Source organism: Strix aluco, chromosome 5, assembly GCF_031877795.1.
Source record: "Strix aluco isolate bStrAlu1 chromosome 5, bStrAlu1.hap1, whole genome shotgun sequence".
In the NCBI taxonomy this organism is placed as follows: domain Eukaryota; kingdom Metazoa; phylum Chordata; class Aves; order Strigiformes; family Strigidae; genus Strix; species Strix aluco.
The window spans coordinates 84,418,379-84,441,146 of record NC_133935.1 but is presented as its reverse complement, the minus strand read 5'-3'; the positions used below and the strand labels follow the sequence as shown (position 1 = coordinate 84,441,146).

The following is a 22,768-nucleotide window of genomic DNA, read 5'->3' as shown; positions in this document are numbered from 1 at the left end:
GATCATTTTTGTCTGTTTTACAGCTCTGAACCCGAGAACCTGCTACCTACCCAGTAGCCCATGGGAGTCAGAAGAGAGGCCTTTACTGTTGGAGATGTAGAACCCCAGGTGATTCCTCTGATACGGGGCCGGCTTCTTGTAATGGTGGATGAGGATGACAAAGCTGATTGTGTCTCGTATCGTCACAGTGATGTTGGAATTAGCAGAGATGGACACCTCGAGGCTGCTGCTTCGCACAACAGCACTCCGATCACAGGACAGAAGAAGTCTTTCCCCATCATCCAGAATGATTCTTTTGGGTGTGATCTCTAGGTAAGATCTCTCTGGCTTATTGCTGAGGATCGTGATCGTGCTGAAGTAAGTCCGATGCTTCTTGTGGCCGTTGGGTGGTGCAGGAGCTCCAATTAATTGCCCATTCACAGTTACACCTTGAAGGAAAATAATCAATAAATGAAAGCTGGAACCAAGAATAGGTCTATTGTCTCAAAGATACAAGCCTTGCAACTAAGGACATGCAGGTGGTGACCTCATGCTCGATTATTTCGCCTACCAGTATTCAAAACAGTATAACCAGTCTGTTACAAAATGATTACCTTACACAGAACACCTGAATTTACCCAAGCTGAGAAATATTGTCATTTCCTGGAGACAGGTGCCCCCAGCTCCATTAGTCCTGACATTGTATACACAGTGCTACAGGATAGGATCAGCTGCTCCTCAGCACGGCCACTTCCTAAGCTCCATCCAACTTTAGACCTACCTATGACTGAGACAATGATGTGTGGGGATTTTGAGCCACATAAGACAAATATTTATCTCCTTGACTGCTATAGCCTGATCAACCGTGGTATGATTTACCTAGACCACCCATTTGTTGGTGCATAATTCAAACCTGGGCAAACATACCAGATCTTGGAGGACTAAGAAAAGCTGCTGGCAGGCCTGCTTTTCCTCATATCACCAACTGGCATATGGACTGAACTTCTAGGAAGAGGACCTGGGTGTATCTGAATGCCGCTGTCTCAGAGAATCTCAGAGTAGTAGACAATTGTGGTTTGATGTCCCTCTCTACCTGACTCCTAAGAAGAGAATTAGCCTGGGAAGCCACAGAGTAAGGGTTATTTCCTTGGCTGACACACTAAAGACTGAGTGGGACCTGTAGAGGGAATAGCCTGACCTGCAACAGTCTGAGGTGAAGTGCTGAACCTCCTCAGATGGCAGTGTAAGAAATTCAGGTTCTCTTTGTGTCTCTGCAGAAGAGGACCCTGAACCCTGCACTCCCATTGGGTTATTCCCAGCTTCACCAGTGCTGCCTTTCCCACTTCCCTCAGTTTTTCCCCAAAAGAACCACTTTTGAGTAGTCTAAGGTGCAGCTCCCACTGAGTCAAATAAAGCCTAGATGTCCACAGTAAGATTCCCAATCATTAAAATTATTTTTGTGACGTGCTGTCCACAAGACAGCGTCTCACTTCCCACAGGCCTCTGAACAGCTACTAGACAGTAACAGTAAAGGAGGAGACTTGTTGCTAACCCAAGCTAGACCCAAGCCACCAACACTGAGATGAAATATCTCCATATCCCATCGTTCCTGGGGGGAATCTCTCCTTTCTGTCTTCATAGACTCAACTTGCTAGTGCTACAGAGTCTGTTTTTCTCAAGCTCATTTTGCATTTGAGCCACAGAATCATTCAAGAGGTAGCACAAACACAGTCTGTAAAAGAAGTTTAAGGGAAACATTGCCAGGAGCTGGATCTTACTCATTAAGGCAGGCATGAACACAGAAATATGGAGGCTAGACCACTGCCACACAGAACAGAATTCTTATAACTTTACTGTGGGGTTATTTATCTTTAAAACAAGTCTGTGCATTGCTCTGGTTTTGATACCCCTTCCTCTCACCACTTCCCTGCTCAGGACATAATCTGCTTATTAGCTGCCCTGCTTAGAATTCCGGATTGGATCAGACCACAGTTGGGCCCCTGAGGATCAGACTGGCTTTGGACAAAGCAGATCCTGAATCGTGTGGGTTTCCTCAAGGCTGTCATGACCCAGTAAACCAGTTTGTTAGTCTTTTCACTGAAACAGCCTCAGTGCTTGGTTAGCCTGTTTGGATAGTTCCCTCTGTCCTGAAGTGAACACTACTGTAAAAGTAAAGAGTGAAGCTCCAATAACAGAGCAGTTTTGGTGAGTCCAAATCTTTTATTTGCCTGTTGTGACTTTGTAACTAGAGGGCTGATGAAGTTGCACTGTCAAAGAAACGCACTGTTGGCACCAGGAAGCTGAAGCCCCTGTGTAATCTCTCAGTACGGAGGTGGCTGCACGGTTTATGCAAAAACTACATGCAAAATGCCCGTGGCTGTTCATTCAGCTGTGGCTGTTGCAGCACTGGTCAAGTGCAACCCCCAGCCCATACTGGGTCAAATGATCAGGAACTGAGCTCGCCAGTCTAGCTGGACTGAAGGGGTGCAATGTGGTCCTCATGCACTCAAGTGGGTCTCTTGGCTGTTTACACATAATTGCTGCTCTCTTGATTCCACTCAATGAAGACCTGAACTAGGAAGAGTTTGGATATACATAAAGGCCAGTTCTCTCTATGGCTAGGTCTACTCTGTTGACAAACACTTCTGTAGATAAACTGTGTATGTAACAGTGGCCACGCCTCCTGTGTGCTTAGGCTTTCTGTGAATTTACCCATAAACTATGCTAAAGTTGGATGTCAGTAAGTGCAAGTGAGCAGTTTGCCTCCCCTTCTAATCCAGGGGATTAGAGCCAGAAAACTGGTGTGCACTAATTTTCCATTGCCTGGCCAGAAAAACAACTTTTTCTAAATTCCTGCCACTTTCTTGCCTATGAAGCACTTTGGTGCTTAGTCTTATTGCTAGAGATCTGGCCTTGCACTTCAGCTTTCCTCCACAAGCAACTGCTTTGCTTGGCTGCTCACCAGATTCCTTATGATCAGAGACCAGTCGGAGAATGTCCCCTGGTTCTCCATCAATATTGAAGCAGACAGAGAACTTGCTGGAGGGAAAATCAATGACAAAGTGAGGGTCTCCATCCGCTGAGAAAACATGGAAAAAGAGACAAATGTGACTTACACAAAACTGCAGTGTCCAAGAATGAAACAAAACTGCTTTAACAAAGTGTGTTTGTCCCTGTTTTCTTAAGACCTCCCAGTTTGTTGGTTTTAGAGGGTTGGACAGAGTTTGCCAGGAAATGCCACGTTTTGCTTTGTTTTTCACAAAGATTGTTATTTTGTTTTGGTTTTCTCACAGAAGAGGTTGGGTTTACAATAAAAACGCAAAATCTAAAGCAGTCCAGGTGAAAATCAGGATATGTTCTTCCTGGAACATCATTTCAGTGATTTACAGGAATTGTCATGCAGGTGTTTTATACTCCTCCATACTCTGTTGGGAGGCTACATCCCTCACAGCACTCAAAAATGTATTCTCTAACCAAGGACTGCTGCATGGGCACACCTACACTGAATCTTCCTGGTCCTCTGTATCGGATTGGAGCAGTCAACAGCAGATTTTAAACAATCCCACAACCTTAATTTTTCAGCAATTTTTGACCCATCATCAACTACCAGATACTTTTTATTAATAATAAGACAAGGCAAACCCCTAGTTTTTAAGGTAAGTTTGACCTTACTCGGTGAAATTCAAGTCTAAATTCTTAATCTGGGTTTATTCTTCAGTGTTCTATGTATGAAAAGGATGTTAAGTAGAGGTGCAGAATCAACAGGGAAATAGCAAAACACTATAGAATTTTTTTTTTTCCTTTACCAACACTTTTTAAATTTCAGCAACATTACTTTATAAAATGGTTTTTGACTAGTTCTAGTACAGAGAAAACTTGCTACAGAAGTCTCAAACATGAGGATCAAGAGTTGTAGATCATCTGCCTTGCTATGTTTACTCACACATCTCATTACTGATCCTCTCTGTATTTTGTTTTTGTTTTCATTTTTCTCCTTACACTGCAGGTCTAGTAAAAATGATTTTGGCTGATCTGTCAGGATGGTTATACCACAGTGGCATGCAACTGAGGTTTCCATAAATCAGCCACTATTATTTTGGATTATTAAAGGCATGAAAACAGGCACTGACCTGAAGTTCTGGAGATTTTAATTCTTTGTTTATCTTGCTGTCTGTGTAGACCTAGAAATGGGGAAGGACAGTTACTTATTGAGCAGCAGAAACAGCCATAGTATAATAATGTTCTCAAAATATTATTCAATGAGATTATGGGACATATTCCTGCAGCTACTTTAAGCTTCATTTAGAATACCAATTTTTCTTCAATAGTTTCTACAGAACAGTAAGTGGTTCCAGGGGGTAAGGTGCCTAAAAGGTTTGATCAAGGTCACCCAGCCCACAATTAACAAAATCAATATGAAAGTCTTCTGTTTACCACCCATCGGTTCACTGGCTAGATCATCCCTGTTGCCAAAGTCAGCCAAGAGACATTACCTATGCAAAAAGTTTTCTTACCAGGACATGGTTATTTTTCCCTCGTACCTGGTGGTGCCTTATGTCCCTGCAAGCTCTGCAACTTCTCACCGATGCCATCGGTAGAAGGGCTGATAAACTCCTCTTGAGGTGGTTCTGAATGGAGCCCAGCCTCTCTCATCTTCAGAACGGTGAAGGGAGTGACAAAATTGTAAGTCAGGGCCATTGACTTGGCTTTCTCCATCAAATAGTCTTTTTCCTGACTGTCATCACTCTTCAACCGGGAGTTAAGTAGTTCCTTGATGGTGAGGTAACTCCATGCCCTCTCAATGTAATTTTTATCACCTTTGCCATCTTCCAGGCCAGGGACACCTCTGATGTCATTCCTGCTTGGCAGGTCAATAGCCACATCTGTTTTGAGGAGGATGTACTTCTTGGAGTTGCTAGCAGTCACCTCCACGTGGAGACTATCTGAGGTGTGGTTGATGAGTTTGCCAGCTATTATAATTTCAGAGCCATTGAAGTAGTTAGGGAAGAAATTCTGGGTGACTTGCTCCACATTGTCTTCAGGGTAATCAACACGGATGTCAGAGAGAAGGGGTGTTCCTATTTCATCATAGAACCTTAAACAAAGACACATTTTTCACCATTAGTACTGTTCATGCAAGTGTATGCACACACTCTTGCACTTATACATGGCCAAGGATACAGTCAGACTATCTAATACAGCTCCTAAGACATCCAGGAGGAGTAGGAGCTACAAGGCCCCAAATTTAACTACTGCATTGACTGTAACTTGGCCCAGAGAGATGGGGGAGTCTCTACCCTTAGAGATTTTCAAAACTTGAGTGGACAAGGCCCTTAGAAGCCTCTCCTAAATTTGAAGTTAGCTCTTCTCTGAGCAGAAGGCTGGATTACATGACCTCCAGAGGTCCCTTTCAACCATAATTATTTTCTGCCTCATTTTAGTTTTCAGTGTTTCTTAGGCAACTGAACAGAGTCTGAACAGAGTATGTTCAGAAGCGTCCCTGCATGGTCTGGCAGTCACCTACCTTCCACTCTGATTCAAGAGCTCTGCAAGGAGATATTTGTGACCATCTAAGTTTGCTTAAGAGGTCCTGTCCCTCAAAAGTAAATTCTTGGTTTGTCAGGGTCACAGAAAGCACCCCAGTTATTCCAAAATGTACTTTGAAGAGATGCTGTTACCCACAGTTTTCCACAGGAGAGCTGTTACCCACAGTTACCCACAGGAGAGTATCTGAACCAAAGCTTCTGTACCACTGGAAGGGCCCTAGATAATACAGTTTGAGATGGTCAGTGTGGGACAGGCAGGAATGTGATTTTCCGAGGGGTAGAGGAGAAAGAAAATCAAGAAGGAATCTCACTATGCCCACATAAATGAGGACATTTCCAAGGAATGGAGGAATCCTAACTACTAAATACAGGAGGACTGGCAGAAGAGAACTCACTGCTACCTTATTGCTGACTTTCTGTTGGAGCAAGTAATGACTTCTGTGGAACCAGAGAGTTTAATCCTATAATGCTTTAATAACATGACCTACCATACTTCTGAAAATATTTTGCACTGGACAGGTCAGAAAGCCTTTACAAGGGGTCAAGGCCTAAGTTTACAGTACTGTGTTTTCCCTGCAGCAATGTGCTTTGATGGATCTTCCCAAGCTGCTCCAAGAATGCCATATTTCCCATTTAAATGCCAAACTCCACTTGGCAAGTCATTTGAATCTAATTTGGTAAATAAACAAAGAACTGGCCTCAACCCTTATTTTAGTTCAGGCTGCCTTTATTTTTCACATCTGCTTAAACAGATTGTCTGGAAGCTAAAGTCACACTCTCTGTTTTATTCTCTCTCCAAGGAAACCCAAAGCCTGAATTGGTGGGCCTTATTTTAAAGTCTCTCTGAGTACTCAGTGTCTGATGCAGAGGCCTCGATGCATTTCAAAACATGAGTGAATTAAACCTGAGAACTTTCTGTGAAATAACTCCTGGGGTATAACAAATAGTGGAGTGAGGGATACAACCTGTCTTGTAGTACAATGCAAGGAAGTAGCTGTGTAAAAATACAACCCACTGACCACAAAAATCAAAAATTATATTGGCACCCATGTAGATTTTCCCTCCAATGGTGGTTTGAATTGGCCTCCAGCAAGTGATCGTGCCTTTCTGTATAAATTTGGCACCAGATGCCAAATGGGTTTGCCATCAGCTCGATAAACAATCAGCTGTTTATCAGATAGAGGTGTCTGAACAAGTACTTGCAGTGCTGGGTTCCTGAGGCCCAATCAATCAGCACATCCTTCATTTGCCAGGGAATGCCACTTGCATGCATGTTCTGAGAAACAAACGACATGGGCAGAGTGGCAGATGCACCTACAAAATCTGGTTTAAAAGGAAGACGCTCTTGTCCACGCATAACCACCACAGAAAGAAAAGCTCTCATGGAAGGTGCATGGTCTCATTGCTCCAGATGAATTAGACACGAGCTAGGGAGAGGTCTCTGCTCGATGACTCTCTCTTTTTTGGTTTCTGAGGTTCAAAACACTAACATTTTGGGAGTGAAAGCCAAACACTTCCGCCTGGAAGTCCTGACACACTGCCTGATATTTTAGACAGAGCTATGGTTCAGATATCTTTTTGCTGTTCCTCACTAGGGTCTCCCCTTGCACTACAGTTCCCTGATCACAGAAGGGGAACATAATCTCTGGTCCTACTGAATGATGAGGATTACAGGAAACTTGTTAGGAATTTGGGTCACAAAGAACGAAGGAACAAAGCAACTACATGATCATTCCAGGAATGACCCTTGTGTGATTTTCAAAGCCGAATATTTTGGAGTTTGGGCATAAGGTTATCTTTTTCAAAAAATAAAGAAATAGTTTTCTGCTCCAAACTGGGATCTCCATTCCTGAGCCCCTCCATGCTGTTTACGTTGTCAGTTTGAAGCGAGCGATGCATCCTTTCCTCCCTCCATCCACTCATTTCTCCCATCTCTCTAGGTTTACATGCCTAAAACAATGATCTGAATTATGGAAACAAATGCCTTGTTCTGAGGGGCTGGGAAGTTCCAGTACAGCTCAGAGCATCTGCTAGGAAGGAGACATTTTCTGGGTAGGCATCCTCAGTTTCTGAGCATACTCTGCCTCTCTCAACCAGAGTTGAGCTTCAGAAAAACTCCCATCTCTTGTGACATCCCCTTAGAGGATTTTCCTTCCCAAAAGTCTTGCCCAGTGGACCCAATGCAGATACAAGCACAGAAAAAGCAGAACAAACCCTTTCAGGTGGCTGGCTGCATCCTCATCCTCCTGGAAATGCCTCGTCATGCCGCAGTTCTCCAATGCCATCCTCTCCAGCAGCTTGTGGTCCACATCGTTGCCAATGCCGATGGTGAAGAGGCAGAATTTATCACGGATGGTATCCTTGACATTACTGAGGATTTTGGACGACTGTGTTTCCCCAACAGTGGGCCTCCCGTCCGTGAGGAAGATGATCAGAGAGACGCTCCTGGCATCGATGTCGTTCTGAGCAATGTAATCATTTAGCAGCTTTGCACCAGTCTGGAGAGCACCATTAATATTAGTCCCTGGGAAGGTACCAAAATGATTAGCACACTCCTCCTTCCAAAAGTGGTACAAATAATTTCCCTAAGCTACCTTTAGTATGATGACAGCATCTCTGTTCAGTTCTGTTACTCAGCACCAGTTTGGGATAGGTGTTTATAGTCTCATGAATTATGAATTGCAGTTTATTATGTGCAATTGCTGTATCCTTTAATATCTTAATGTACAATAGTCAGCCATGGTAAGCAGAGTCACAGCACATAGCATGTCCTGCCCATACATACAAAAACAGTTAAACTTAATTAGGGGCTCTCCCAGATGGTATCTGAACTGGGAAAACAAGTTCTGCTCATTTTGTCTGAAGGGCACAAGATTTGAAGAGAGGAAAAAAGCCTTCAAATGGGAAAACAAGTGGTTGGGTTTGTTCTTCAAACCCCAGGGGCTAACAAAGTTTAAAGAGAAGAGAAATGGCTTTGTTAGCTGAGGAGTCTGTTTTCACAAAATAACTGGCTAGCAAAGAATGGAGCTGCCTGAAGTGGGGAGAGAGGGACAAAACAGAAAATAAATGAAGGAATAGATGTACTTTAGAAGAATAGCCATGAAAAGGATTCAAATCTACTGCTTGTTCAGAAAAAAAAGCAAGCAGTAAAATGAGTACAGGTATCTCCTTGTTCCATGTATTTTTTCTGCTAGTCAAAGCAAAGAGGGATTGGTTGTGGAACATTTGTGGCATTAGTATGTCTAGATTAGGAACAGCTCTCAGCAAAAAGAAGGTGAAACTGGTTAAGAGCCATACATAACAGACTCCTCCCAGGGGTCCAGAAGGGGATATCTGGGGAGGTTATCAGCAAGGATGTGCTAGCAGGTCTGACCATGCATCATGTATCTAGACACAGCAGACACAGCTCCAGCGACTGCAGCAAGACAAGGAACAGGAAAAGGGCTAAAACTTTGGGAAAGTCCTCAAAATCCAGACTGTGTTTTTTGCAAAATGGTTTTGAAACAAATCCCTGCACCTAAATATCCTAATACGCTCTCAGTCTCCATCCAGATCCAAAATTTCAGAAGTAATTTTTTTCCCCAGAAACAGAAGAAAACCATTCCATGTGGCAGTTAGTGTAATTTCAAACCCAGCCATATCACAGAAGCTACCAAGCACTGAGAAGTGCCTTTTGCCACATGCACAAATATTTAGCAGCAATGTTTTGTTCCCATTTCTTCAGTGTGTGAGTATGACACAAAGGTGTAAACACAGCACGTTCTTCATGTGTGTGATCTCTGAGCCTGAGTGCATTCATGTTCACTGGAAGATCTCAAGCAATAGCACCTTTATAGGGAAAATGCAGAGTTAGCCAAAAGTAAAGTACAGCAGGCCTGTGGTGGAGAATCATTGCACCTTCCTGTTGAACCTGAGTTAATCATTTCCTTTTACTTTTGTTCTCTGGCAGGTTCATGGGTAAACTCAGCTGGTTCCTGCACAGCTCTTTTGGCACTTCAGGAGTAAAAAGTTTTGTACTCTGAGTTTAGTCCCACTGTTGGTAATTGTTTAACTGGGCAGGTCCCTTGACCACTTCCTAAACTCTTCCTCTCACAATACAAACAGTACGGCAAACCATCCTGTTTGCTGTGTTTTTCCACCAGAGAGTTTCCTTTGCTAGGAGTGGTCACTGCTCGGGGGCAGCCATGGGAAGGCCCCTGTCTGACCTTCAACCAGCTGTGACTGCTTACATGGGAAAAGATTTGCATAGGTCATTTTGCAGCTCTCTGCTTACCTGGGGAGTGCTCAGCTAGGAAGGACACAGCTGCCAAACTATGTTTGATTACAAACCTCACTCTGTTTTTTTATACTACTGTCCATAGCCTCATATGAGACCACTGTTTCAAATTCAAAATCATGCCGGCACTCTGCCTCTGTTCTGGGGTCTCCTCCTCTTCACTCCTGACAACAAGGCACAAGCCAAAGAGGACAATAAATTCTTAAATGTCATTCTGTCTGCTCCTTGGTAGAGACAAGACAACAGTACTAGGTGAGGAACCAGCTCTTGAAGAGGGCAATCCTACAGCCCACACTGGGTAGTCTACCCGTGGAGTTTCCAGCCCAGACAAAACCCCGTGCCTGCTCTTACACAGGCTTTCAGAAACTCCACAAGTACTGGCTCTGTGTGTCCTTCACCAGGATATGGTATTTTTTCCTTTGTCCTCAAGAAATAACCTTGGGAACTTTCCCACTCTGAGGGTCTCACAAGATAAATGGGAGAATGGGCCCCACTTGGCTTTAATAAGTATATCAGGTCACACGACTGGATCTGGGGACACCTCCCCATCATGTACACTGAGTAAAGGGCACATATCCTTATGTCACATAACCCTGAGGGGAGGTGGGGAAGGGCTCCCTTTGTTCCACAACCCAATATCTTTTTATTGCTACATGATAGAGGACCACATTCACCACTCTCCATTCTGGTGTAGTTAACTGGATAGCAAAATTAATCCGATTTGTATCTCTGAATCATACCTCCAGTAGGTGACATGTTATGAATGTACTTTTTGGCATCTCTTATATTATTTGGAGTAACTGGAACCAGCCGATCCTGCTGCCAGACCTTTATTCGGTTGGAAAAGCCAATAATATTGAAGTGGTCTTCAGGCCTTAGGTCCTGGAGAATTGTGAAGAGAGCTTCTTTGGTCTAGAAAGAGAAGAGAAAAGAGACCAGTAGGCACAACTGTCACTGCTTTAGTGGGCAAGAATTTAATTCTTAAGAAGTTTACTGATCTTACAGATATTTCTACACTGCCAGTTTGGCTTACAAAGAAAACTGGGATGTCCTTCCCTGTCTCAAGGCCTGATCTCTGTGGTGCCAGGTGCTATGCAAATATAAGATGAAAGAACAACTCTTGCCCAAAAGATCTTGCAAAGCTGTGAGACACATGTCTAGACCTAACTAAGCTTAAAAATTATGCATAACAATTAGGATAAAAATCTTCCATTGACTGGAAGAACCATGCTCTGAACTAAGAGATACTGAATAACGTTGGCTAATACCAAAAACCTCATAGAGTTCTTCTAAAGCCCTCTAGACTTGCTGTAAGTGACAAACTTCAGCTTAATAAGACCAGCTGAGAGAAGACGCCCAGAAGCAGCCTCTGTCCCTGCAAACATACCCTATATTTGGATGCAAAACACACAGGAGGAATACGAGGAAGTAGCTGTAAGTAGAGGGATCAGCAGCTTCTCAGCTCTGCCCCTTCTTGGCCACCATTAAGCCTTTCAAATTCTGAGGAAAGCTATGCAGGAAATAATATGGTGGATTCATCAGCATTTAAAGATTTCTGTCATGCCTATCAGGGAAATATGTGAAGGGCTTGACCAGAAAAAATACAGAAGGTAGTATCAGTAGTGCTAGAAACCACATGTTTCTAGGAATGCTGGTATCAAGATGTTGCTATGTAAAGAAAGTTTGTAAAGGAGCTAAAGGACTGATCAGACTGTGTCATCAATATCCCTCCAGACTCTGCATCAAAGCTGATGATGCAATGATGCAACTGCAAACAAATTACCCACTGCAGTGGAATCTCTAATCCTCCCAGCTGGTGACTTGGCTTCCAGTCCATCTGAAGTTAAGGGGAACATTTCCCATAGCTTCAAACATTTTGGAGCCATGTCTGGAGTCCCTCCCTGCATGTTTCTGTTCTCTGTAATAACCATTTTTCTCTGTAGGGATCTCAGGATTTATCCCTCCATTTGTTTAGCTGGAACATTGCTCCACGTCTCACCACCATGCATTTTATGAATGTTTCATAGATAAGAATACTAAACCAAATGCTGGTGGAAGAGGCTCTTTCAAAGAGGAGAACCCCACTAGGTTCACATCATGACATGCACCAAATAAACCTTCAAGATTAATGCCTGCCCCAAACACGAAGGCTATCTCCCAATCTAACAGTCCATAGAGAACTTGCCAAGATGAGCTAAATAGCAGTTATCTGAAAAAGAAGAGGTTTTATGCTCTCTCATCTCTTTTACAGTAGCCTTTGTATTGTAAAAATGCATCAGATAATACATGACATCACTCTTCAGAGGACACCTCACAGTCCCATTCTACAGAAATGGAAACCGAGGCACAGACTACTTTAGTAATGATGTCACAGCCTCAAATAGCTTTCCAAAACTTGGAGTTTCCAGATCATGATCCAGTAGGCCAAACCATCACTCATGCATGCACAGAAGGGCAAAGCAGCAATCACACAGTAGAGAAAAGGACTTGGATTTATTCTATGATAACAAGAGAGGCCCATGCACTTGTTCCTCAAAAAATGGGATCAAAGTAAGCAGAAGGTGAAAATGGAAAATCTTCAGTCCTGTGTGAGTGTGATCAGGCCTTCATGCCAACCTCTGGTGAAGGAAATTTGGGGTAGGATGTTAAAGCAAGAAACAATGTGACCACAACAGCTCCTTACGTGTAACATACCCCCTCCACTAGCTCCCAGGGTAGGCAAGGGAGAGAAACAGAGGTGCCTAGAAGTAATAATTTGGAGGGAAGCTCCCCAAATCTCATTATTCATATTATAGCTCTGATTATAATTAACATCGCTTGACCTTTCCCATTACAAACCCTCTTTTCAGTTTTTTGCACTTCTGTCAAACTGCACTTTTCTCAGAGGGATTTACTGGGCCCAAACAGCTCTGTTGTTTCTGAGAACAAGGCAAAAGGAAAAATAATCATGCTTTGGCCTTCTTGCAGGGAGACTGCATCTCACCTCCAGTGTGCTCAGAAATTCCTTTTGACATTCTTGCCTGTGTTCAGCCAAAAGAAAAGTAAAAGAAAAGATGAAACAACGCAGAGCAGCGTGTGTGTATGTTGAGGTACACAGCATCCAAGCTAGAATTGCAAGAGGAGGCAGGAGGGAACTGAAGAAGACTTTCCTAGAAAACCCATCACTTCCCCCACACCCTTACACAGGGGCCAAATGTGGGGCTGGGACCATCTCTCTCTCCCCTTCTTTCATTCTCTCTTTCCTTATTTTTGTCACAGTTAAGTCAGTTTGAGTCAGTTTTTCCCAGGAAAGAGTTCTGTCATATTTTAATGCACATGTACAGACAGCCTGGATTCTGGCATCTCTATGATGTGCTTGCCTCTGCAACTTCAATAAAAAAACCTTTGAATTTGTGTAATATATATACACGCAAACATATGTACACAAACATAAGTGTGCGTGTGTGGATATGGTTTTGTTCCAAAGCAAACAGAATAAGGGAGGCCATATGGTTCATTCTCCTGTAGCTTTTACCTCATCCCCAGTAAAAATAAAGGGTGGGATTCAGCTTTCCCAACACAGTCATCAGAAAGCTGGGCACTGAATCTAATCCCTCTCTAGGCAGGGGAAAACACCTCCAGAGAATAATCCATCCCATCTGTTTTGGATAGGGTTTAGGATGGGCTGAGTCATTGTCTGGAAGTGCCTGTCTCCCAGCATTGCCTCCAGGAGGCTGAGTAGCTCAGCTATAGAGAAGGTGGGACTCACCTCAAGACCTCATCCTGCCCAGTCCTGAGCATTATAGTGCTTACTGGAGCCAGAAGGAGCTGAACTGGCTCTCCACCTCTCCCAGAGTGCTCTGAATTGCCTGGCTCATCCTATGTGTTTTCATCTCTCCTCCCAGCCCATAAGGACATCCAGATTTATCCTAAAGACTGCAGTCCTCACAGGGTGGCAACACACTCTTTACTACCAATATTCCTCGCCCATAAATGGGCTGCGAGAGAGATGTGACTTCCCTCTGGAGGGCTGGATATGATTCACAAGCTGGCAGGCAAAAGCAACTTTAAATAAGGAGAATATCTTGGTAAAAGTGCACTGCTTGAAATCCTTGTGTGCAGCTATGACTGATGCTCCGGGTGCCCAGCCCTCTCCTCCAGTCTCCACCAGCCCACAGGCAAGGATTTCCAAAGCTCTTCGTTCAGAGAGTGCCTGGCAGCGGCTTCAGTCGGGACACAGCAGCAGGTTTCTCGTTCTGGCCTTGTAAGGCCACAGCTGGAACTTCTCCTGGCTCTGAGGAGCCAAGGGCTGAGGCTGCCGTGGGATTCCCAAGCTGCTCCGCTGCCGATGGGGTCTTTGCACTTCCACTCCGGTCTGGCCCCAGTGAGTCATTGCACTGAAACTCAACTCGTGCCATAGTCACTCTCCTGTGAGGCAGAAAATTAACCATTTCTTCCCTATTGAGGCCCAGATCATTCCTTTGTGGCTGTGCATATGACACTGATTCATTTTGGGGGTCAACTGGGCACAGATCTAACCCACCCGCACTGAGGAAAACAAGTTTAAGGGTCCAGTGCCCTCATGCCAGATGCTGCAAGGTGAAACACCTCTCCCAACATGTTTGCCCAGGTAGTTGCATTTTTATGTGGAGGGTGAAGCAAGGACCAAAGGACAGGGTGGCAGGAAGTAACAATACAGAACAGCTGGAAAAGGAAAATCCATTTTTGCCAGTTGGGAATGGTTTGTGGCTGTCAGAAACAAGTTTTAAATGAGGATTTAAAAGAGGATAACTTGGTAGGGGAAGATTCCTTTGTTTCCCTCAAATTAGCACGGACAAAATTGAGCTGAGAAGTGGAGACTGAATTGCCATTCCAGTGCATTCGAATTGAGAAACTGTGCTGGTGAATGAGCTGTCAGCAGGGCTTGAAACAGTCACCCCCAGGGCTACATAATATCGCTCCCCAAACCTGAAGCAGAACTATCATCGTCTACAGTAAGGGACAGGTGGGAGTGATCACAGTTTATGTCTGTGCTTCAGAAATTATGAAAAGCTGAAGATGGGCTCACACTGTCTAAATGACTGATGTGCAAACAGTGTCTTCCCAAGCCTACCAAGGTCAGAGACAAGCCAGCTCCCAGCCACCACTCTGGTCTTCATTGTCACCTCCACACCGATACCTGGACATGCAACACAACTGCTGCTTTTCTGGTTATTCCTTGCTAAGGGCCCTGCATCATGGACAAGATGATTCGGGGCTGTATGACCCCCAGCAACAGTAGAAGGAGGAGAACCCTCTCAGCTACACTCCAGTTCATCTATGAATTGTCACCTTTGTACCTGGCCCTTGGGCCTAGCTCTGACTGACCTCGTTTTGCTTAAACACTGGTGAAGCAAAGCATGGGAAGAGACACACTCCCATGGGAGAGCTGAGAGCCTTCAGCCCTTTCTTGGGTCAAAGAGCTGCCTCAGAGACATCTGGGATGATGTCAGACCAGCTGGGCACCTTTTAGGAAGAAACTGAGTCCCGGTGACATTTCTCTCACAGTCTCTTGTTTGTTTGAGTAGCAGGGTGAGGGTGAAGCCTGGCTACCCTGAAAGCTGTGCAGTTCAAAGGGAGACAATGTGCAGCTGTTAGATGCCGTGGCACTGCCAGACATTGGCCCTGCTATGAAGCAAGGGAGGAATTCAAGCATCTCATTATAATGCATGTCCCAAGCTCATGTATTCACACTTTCCATTGCCTAGGAGCACTTGTAAGTGCTTCATCCTAGGCCCACGTCCTCTGTACAAGCTTCAAGCTAGCCCATTAAAAAAAAAAAAAAAAAAAAAAAATCAAAAGACTTTCAGTTCATGCTGAATCCAATTCTGTATAGTGGGTCTCTGCAGCACTGTAGTGTAACTCAGCCCCTCTTGGAAACATCTTCCAGATGCAGAGGGAGGTTCCTCAGCACCCACCCCACCAGTGCCTCTGAGATCACTTGGCAATCCTCGGCTGCACCCTGCACGCCCAAACACAGCTGGCATCTGCCCTCGCAACGGCTGGGCAGTAAGACACCCACACCAGTGACACAGCCCCTTTCCAGCTTCAGCCAGCACCAGGGAACCGTGTGGGCTCGAGATCAGTCACTCGAAAGAGAGTGGCTAGCAGAGAGGAAAGCATTCACAACCAGAGCCTCTGGAAAGCAGTACCCATCAGCTGAAAGAGATGCACGAGAACAGTCTGCAGATAGCAGACATGGGACCATCTGCAATCATATGCTGAAGGATGCCACAACTAGAAAACAAAATTTCAGTAGCCTTTACTTCATCCTTTCAGGTCCCCCGTGAGAGACCAAATTTACAAGAAAGAAGCTCAGGCACAAGATGTAAGCTCAAAGGGAATTAGGAGCCCATAGCTCTGTCCAGTAACTTGTCTGAGAGCTCAACAGTGCAGGGAAGGGCTCAGAAACTAGATCTCCAACAGCGACAAGGAGAAAAGTACAAGTAAATATGTTGTTTGGCAAAACACCGCAAGGAAGCACAGGGAGGAAAAAACAGAAGAGCTTCCCCCTCCCCTTCAACATCCTCTATGCTTTGGTTCATATCTTTCCCTTTCCAAACATGCACAGGCAGCTGATAAAAAGGTCCAGAACTGTCTTTTCCAAACTACAACAGCCCTATCTGGTCAAATCTGCCCATAGTCTGTCAGAGGGATTAATACTGTGACTTAAGGAAAGGCTAGCATCAAAGTCACACCTGAAATGGTGCTATCGAGGTCAGACAAGGTACTACCACAGACTTGGTTTGGGATCCAGTAGCCAAGGGAAAGGCAGTGTGAGCACCACAGCCATTTTACAGGGAGGACATGAAGTACAAAGAGAGCAAAGGTTTGAGCAGCATCATTCCTGCTGAGGGTTGAAGCCACATCTTGTGAGTTTTTGCTTTCCTCTATGTCCCAGTTTCCTTTCTGCCCACATAATGCAGATCACATGCCAGTTGCCAGCAACAGGGACTTTTGTACCAAAAAGGGGTCTTAACCCAGAAGTGTATGCTTGGATTAAAAATCTTCCTCCATCCCCCTCTTGGAGAGGACAATCTCCCCTTTCTTCCTCTACAGGGAGCATCGTGCAGTTCAGGGACTGCAGCTCACCCTCTCCCTGTCAATGTATCTTTGTGCTTTCTTCCTGGCAGACGCTGATTGCGTAACCAAGGAAAACTCCTTCACAATTCTGGACAACAAGCATTTTGTTTCACACCAACACTGGCATGTGACGAGAGGGAGTTTGGTTGTAGAGCTCTGGACAATTAAGGTCTGTCTCCAGTCCATGGTCCAGTCTCTCCTGCCTGAACATCACAGATCCCTTGCTAGTAACTTGAACACTGCTGACTCCCTACAAGTCCTTAGGAAAAGCTGCTTTGTATTTTCCCGGTCTGCAAAAGAAATACTCCATCATTTAGAGCAACTGCTTCTATTGCCTTTTCTAAAAAAGTTTTTCCACATAACATTGAATAAATCACTTAGCTCCCCATATGTGCAGGGCATTTAAGCACTGGATTTCTGCTCAGTGGAAGATAAAACTGTCTTCAAGCATGTGGACAAGTTAAGCTATCCGTTGGGATAACTCACTTCTCTAGCACCCAGCAGCATGGTGAGGATAAATACATGAAAAACTGCAAGATGATCTGATTTCTCAGGAACTGGAGTTTCATGTGCCCAGATGGCACAGTAGATGCTCAGTCTTTGCAATCTCACTGCAGTGTTGAGGATATAAATAAATGCCTACACAAGATTTAAGGAGGCAAGTTCTTATCAGCACCAAGCATCATTACTTCAAGTCCTTATCGACAATGCAGTGTGGATTACAGTTGGAGCAGTAAACATTTCTGTACAGTAAGTCAAAGGGAAAAGTTTAAAGGCTGCCCCACAGTGCCATACTGAAATAACCCCACTGGAAACAACGGGGCCAGCTGGGCAGACAGCCAGACTGACACAGCAGTGTATGAAGGCCACATTCTTGTTTTGTGCTTAGCTCAATTTAAGTGGGATCACATCCCATAACATGCCAGTCAGACACTCAAAACCCCCAGCCTGTCAGCATGACAAACAATTTCCATGGAGCTAGCTGCAAAAAGGTCAGCACCAAGGGAGATGTGCCCCATGCCCTCAATGCCAGAGCTTGACATCTCTCCCTCTACCCACCTCAGAAGATGGAGTTAGTCCCAGTGCATGAAAACTGTTCCAACAACCTTCATTCTCTGTCACACAGATCAGCTGCCGACACAGCGCTGGGAAGAGCTGACATGCCCAAGAGGCTGTCCACAGCACATCTCCTCAATTCCAGCAACCATTAGCTGCTACATTATGCACCAGAAGTTAGGCTGAGACATAGGTCACTATGCTTTTCATACTGACTAGCCTCCATTCCTCATCATGTAGCCACTCTCTCACAGTGGGTGCCTCAGCAGTCAGAAGTCTGCCAGGTTTGAAGCTTCCTAGACCCTTTTCAGAACATCCTACCTCTTCATGTAACCTTCTAGGCAAGATGCATTGCTCCTTCACAGAGAGATGTTTCCTCTCCATGCAGAAAAGATCTGTGCTATTTCACCAAGGAGGGATTGTGCCATTCCAACTCAGGGAGGAGGTGTTATTTCTCCATGAAAAGAACTGCTGTACTTCCACAGAGATGAAGTATCTGTTATCCCTCTGCAGAGGCTGTGACTCTCTAGTCACCTCCTCTCATAGCCCTGGCCCTTTTCCCTTGAACTGTGATACCTCTTACTTTTAGATGCAACTTCCCCATTTTCATCTCCAGTGAAGGATGGTGATGGCGGTTGGTTGGAGCAAAGACCCAGTGCTTTTGCTCAGGGTTAGCATTAAACAATACAAGAGCACTAAATTGTTCTTTAAAAAAAAGCAGACTTGCCTGTTTTCCCACCTGAGAGTCTGCCACAGGGCCCTCACAGTCCTCCAACACCTGTCTCCCTTCTGATTTTCCCCATTTCCAAATCCCCTCAGCATCTCCAGCTCCAGAATCCCCACTCCCTCCTGCAGATGTCTGCCTCCAACCCTTCCTCTACCCACTTCCACCCCAAGTCACTGCCTCAGACATGAGCACATGCCAAGTCTTTGCCCAAAACTTTGCAAAGGAGAGAGCAGATGTTTCGGAGAAGATGAAGTCACTACATCAGGGGTAACTATCCAAGCAAAATCTCTCTCCTGACACAGGTATTATCATGTCCCTTATTCCTAAAGGACCTCAAATTACATCATGTGGACCTTAGAGTCAGAACTGCCTGTGAACACAGTTTGATGACTTCATACAGTAACATAACATGGAAGACCTCACTCCAGCAGGCTTCCACATGAGGTCCCACAAGCACTTCTGAGCTTCAACTTCTTGTCATAGTTAGACTGTCCCAGTTGACCAATGTGTAGTACATACCCCACATTAGGGTGAAGGGGTATTTACTTGGAAATAGCAGTGTTGTTGCAAGCAATGTTAGATTAATAGCTTAAGTTTTGGCAAACATCAGGTGTTTTGTAGACTTGAGGGATCTTGTACAGCCATAAGCCCAGCCATAGGTTTACCAGCTAAAAACACAAGACTCTGCAAAGAGACAAGCACAGACAAAGAAAATAACCTACCTAAGTTCACATAACTGATCCATGATGAAAACATGAATAGAAGCCAGGTCTAGCTTCCAGGTATTGCTCCAACAACTGCAAAAACACAATTATGGCTTGGAAAGGACTACTAAAGAAACCCAGATCTGTAGCTTCATAGACTTGCATGTATATGCCAGGCCTTGAGCATACTAATAGGTTTTAATGGCTCTGACCAGACCCACCTGGGGCCTCCACACTCCTGCCCATTTAAGCTCCAGCCTGAGCCTTAAGTCCTAGTCTGATTCTCAGACTAAGAGCTATGCTGTAGCTGTCTTGAGCTCCATTACACCTATGCCTGGTTACAGACCTCAGTGACCCTGATCCATGGACTGAATGCCCAGCTTGATATTACCCCTTTTCACTATGGATTTGTCTAGTGATCACTAGGCTGTATCTGCTACTTCGGTAGCACCTGTTTTCAGTTCATCCTTTGATGAACTCAGCAAAGGCCCCACTGAAACCCTTGGGAGAACTCTCAGTGTCTTCATGGGGTTTCAGTTCAAGTCTCAACAGCATTTCCATGCCAGACTCTGCACTTGCCTTTGCATCCTATTTACTCTGACCTCAGTTAAAGGACTTGCCATTTACAGGTAGGCTGGGGTCTTTCTGTGAAATTCTGTCTCTACTTCTACTGCCTCATCAGGGAGCAAATAGCTGGGGGTATATTGGCTGATAGTCCTGAGACCAGAAGGAGATGCTCCTTGTCCTGAATATCTGAGGGCATCTTGTTCTGAAGGTTATTTGTTTCTCTGTATGACCCTGTCATTATTTATAAATTTTATGGTTTGGGAAAAGCAGATTGTTTTGCTGCATGACAAATACTTGCATCTGTCTTGGAAGCTGGGCAATTAAAGACTATATGGATCTGACATTTTATTTATTGTGGTAGTTCCTATATTCCATATTCACATCTACAGAGAGGACCGAGATGCCACTGCTGTTATGTGTTCCCAAGTAGGAGGCAGCTGCACACAGTTGTCCTCCCTGGAGACACTGCATACAGTTATTCTGCCTTCACTCAGGTTGTTGCTTTCCAATAGAAATGCAAAAGCTGACAAATCTTTCCTCTTCACAGTAGCTTTAAACCCACTAAAGGCTGTAATTAGAATTAGTGTTTTTCCCAAGGTCCCCTGGCGATTTAAGGTAGTTCTTTGGACTAGTAGTCAACAGGCCCGCAGCCAGCTCTGCAGCAACCAAGAGAAGTCAGTGGAGTTTGGAGTGAGAACATCTAGTGTTCAGGTGCTTGTTTGCTCTCTCACCACCCTGAAACTGCTCCGAGGGGGTCTGTGTGCTGAGGCACAGAGGTTTAGGGATATGTGTACGTAAGGCCCTCGGGCCCTCAGAAGGGCTTAGACAGTGTGGGTCACAGATCAAGGGTACTGACAGTGCCCCTTGGATGGACACAGGCAAATAAACTGAAGCACTTGCAAATACGCAGCAGGTCCCAGCTTCAGCTGAGTTCCTCCTAGAGCAATTAACCTCAAAGAAAATTACAGTCTGGCACACTACCATTGACAAGTTGCCAGGCTTGCGGTGTAGCCAACTGTTTAACTGAGTGTGTGGGCATTTATTGCCTGTGGGAAAGGTAAGGTGAAGTGAATCTGTGGTTGAAACAACTACATTTTACTGCATGTCTGCAAAATATTGGCAAATCCATCCTCTTGTGGACACATTAATAGTTTGGAACATACTTGTTCTATAACACTGAATTGCAGGCTGATAAAGGTCCTTTTTCAGCATGTTTAGTGAAGCTGGGGATAATCATGGTAATCACAAAGTGGTGAACCTATAACTGGCCCCTCTTTCACCTACTTATACCAGTAAAAACTGCTATGTCCCCCTCCACCTGGCCAAAGGTATCATAAAAATCAGCAGGTCAGACTGCTCAAAGGGCAAATCATTTTGCTCCCCAGTAAACCTTGCAGATATAACCTGTTCCCCAGGCTCTTCTGGCTCCTGTTAAAAGCAACTATTCTGCACAGAGCTTACTGTCTGTTTGTAAATGAAAGAACAAACCTCATGAGGACAAGACCAGCATTTTCCTTGCCAGTGTGACAGAGTAATGACATGCAAAGTCTTGAATACATGAAGAATTTTTTTATCATCATGCTCAAGAGTTTTCTCTTCCTGAACTTTATCTCCCTGCCAGGGCTAGCTAGAAGGTGACTGTCTTGAAGGCCCAGATTGTCAGTGGAGGTGGACTGCTGTAACACATCTGAGTCTGTTAGACATCACCAGAGTTCAGAGGCTGTGAAAACTCCAGGAGGAATATGTACATTAGCTGATCTTCCCCACAAAGCTAATATATGTCTCAGTGACGTGAGGCGAATGTCTTAAGGGTCTTAATGATTTGATTTAAACTGATCATCCAGTCTCACTATATGTGTTTGCAGCTGGATCTGGACACCTTGTTCCTTCAAAGACTGAGATAGCTCAGGAAGAAAAGGATGGCACAAACAGATAAAAATTCATATAGGAAAAGGAAAACCTTGGGAGAGGAAAAGAGAAATGACTCAGAATTAGATTGTGGGAACTGCAGGATGCATGAAATCCTGATCTCATTCAAGTCACTTTGCTAGTTACTTCACAAAGGCAGGTGACTGAAGAGTACAAAATCTTGAGCTCCTATAGAAAATGGTCCATAGCTGATGTTTCTCATCCTTACTTATACAATCCTAAAAACTGTCCTTTGCCACAGTTACTGCAGCTGACCTGCAAGAGCACTCGTTCACAAGTTCTGGCTGTATTTTTAGCTGATCTTCCATGTGACTCAGCAGAGAGAAATGAGGAAAGGCAGTCCCATGGGAATTCCCAGCTCTCTACACACCACCATAGATCACCACAGCTGCAAGAGTCCAAGAGAAAAGAAGAAAAGGAGGCATTTCGTCTGCTCAGATGTATCCTGCCACCAGGGGACGTGTCTGTAATTTAACAAACATCTTAATAACAACAACAATTGGTTTAAAAGGCCACTGAGCAGACATGGATCATGGCTGTGACAGATCACACTTTCTTAGTGTACCAAAAGAGGCATATTTTTCAGCCAGTCCTAGATTTTTGTCTGTCCTTGACTAATCTGTGTGGGGGTTTTTTTATGATTTAGGTCATAATTCCTTGGAGTGCTATTTTCTGGAGCAGTTGATATCAGAGGAAGGTAAGTGCTTCCTGCACACAGTGCTCCTCCATAATCTACCAATGGTTCTCCATGAAAAGACTATACTGAGATAACAGGCAAAAAGTTGGGTACACCTACAACAAAGGCTCTGGCGAGACACTTCTCTCACTTCAGGCTCAAGAGGCAACTATTTGTAGCTAATTAACCCAAGATTCATGTATGTTT

General features: G+C 44.5%; 1 protein-coding gene across 1 annotated transcript in view; it reads right to left on the bottom strand.

Moving 5' to 3' along the window:
- ITIH5 (inter-alpha-trypsin inhibitor heavy chain 5) overlaps positions 1–22,768 on the bottom strand; it is a 49,942-nt gene that overhangs the window by 3,936 nt on the left and 23,238 nt on the right. Inside the window, exons 8-13 of the mRNA XM_074828048.1 lie at positions 10,542–10,713; positions 7,740–8,049; positions 4,521–5,074; positions 4,110–4,160; positions 2,942–3,058; positions 51–428 (exon numbers count right to left, since the gene is read on the bottom strand). Of these exons, the coding sequence (XP_074684149.1) occupies positions 51–428; positions 2,942–3,058; positions 4,110–4,160; positions 4,521–5,074; positions 7,740–8,049; positions 10,542–10,713 (1,582 nt within the window). The remainder of the gene's footprint in view (positions 1–50; positions 429–2,941; positions 3,059–4,109; positions 4,161–4,520; positions 5,075–7,739; positions 8,050–10,541; positions 10,714–22,768) is intronic.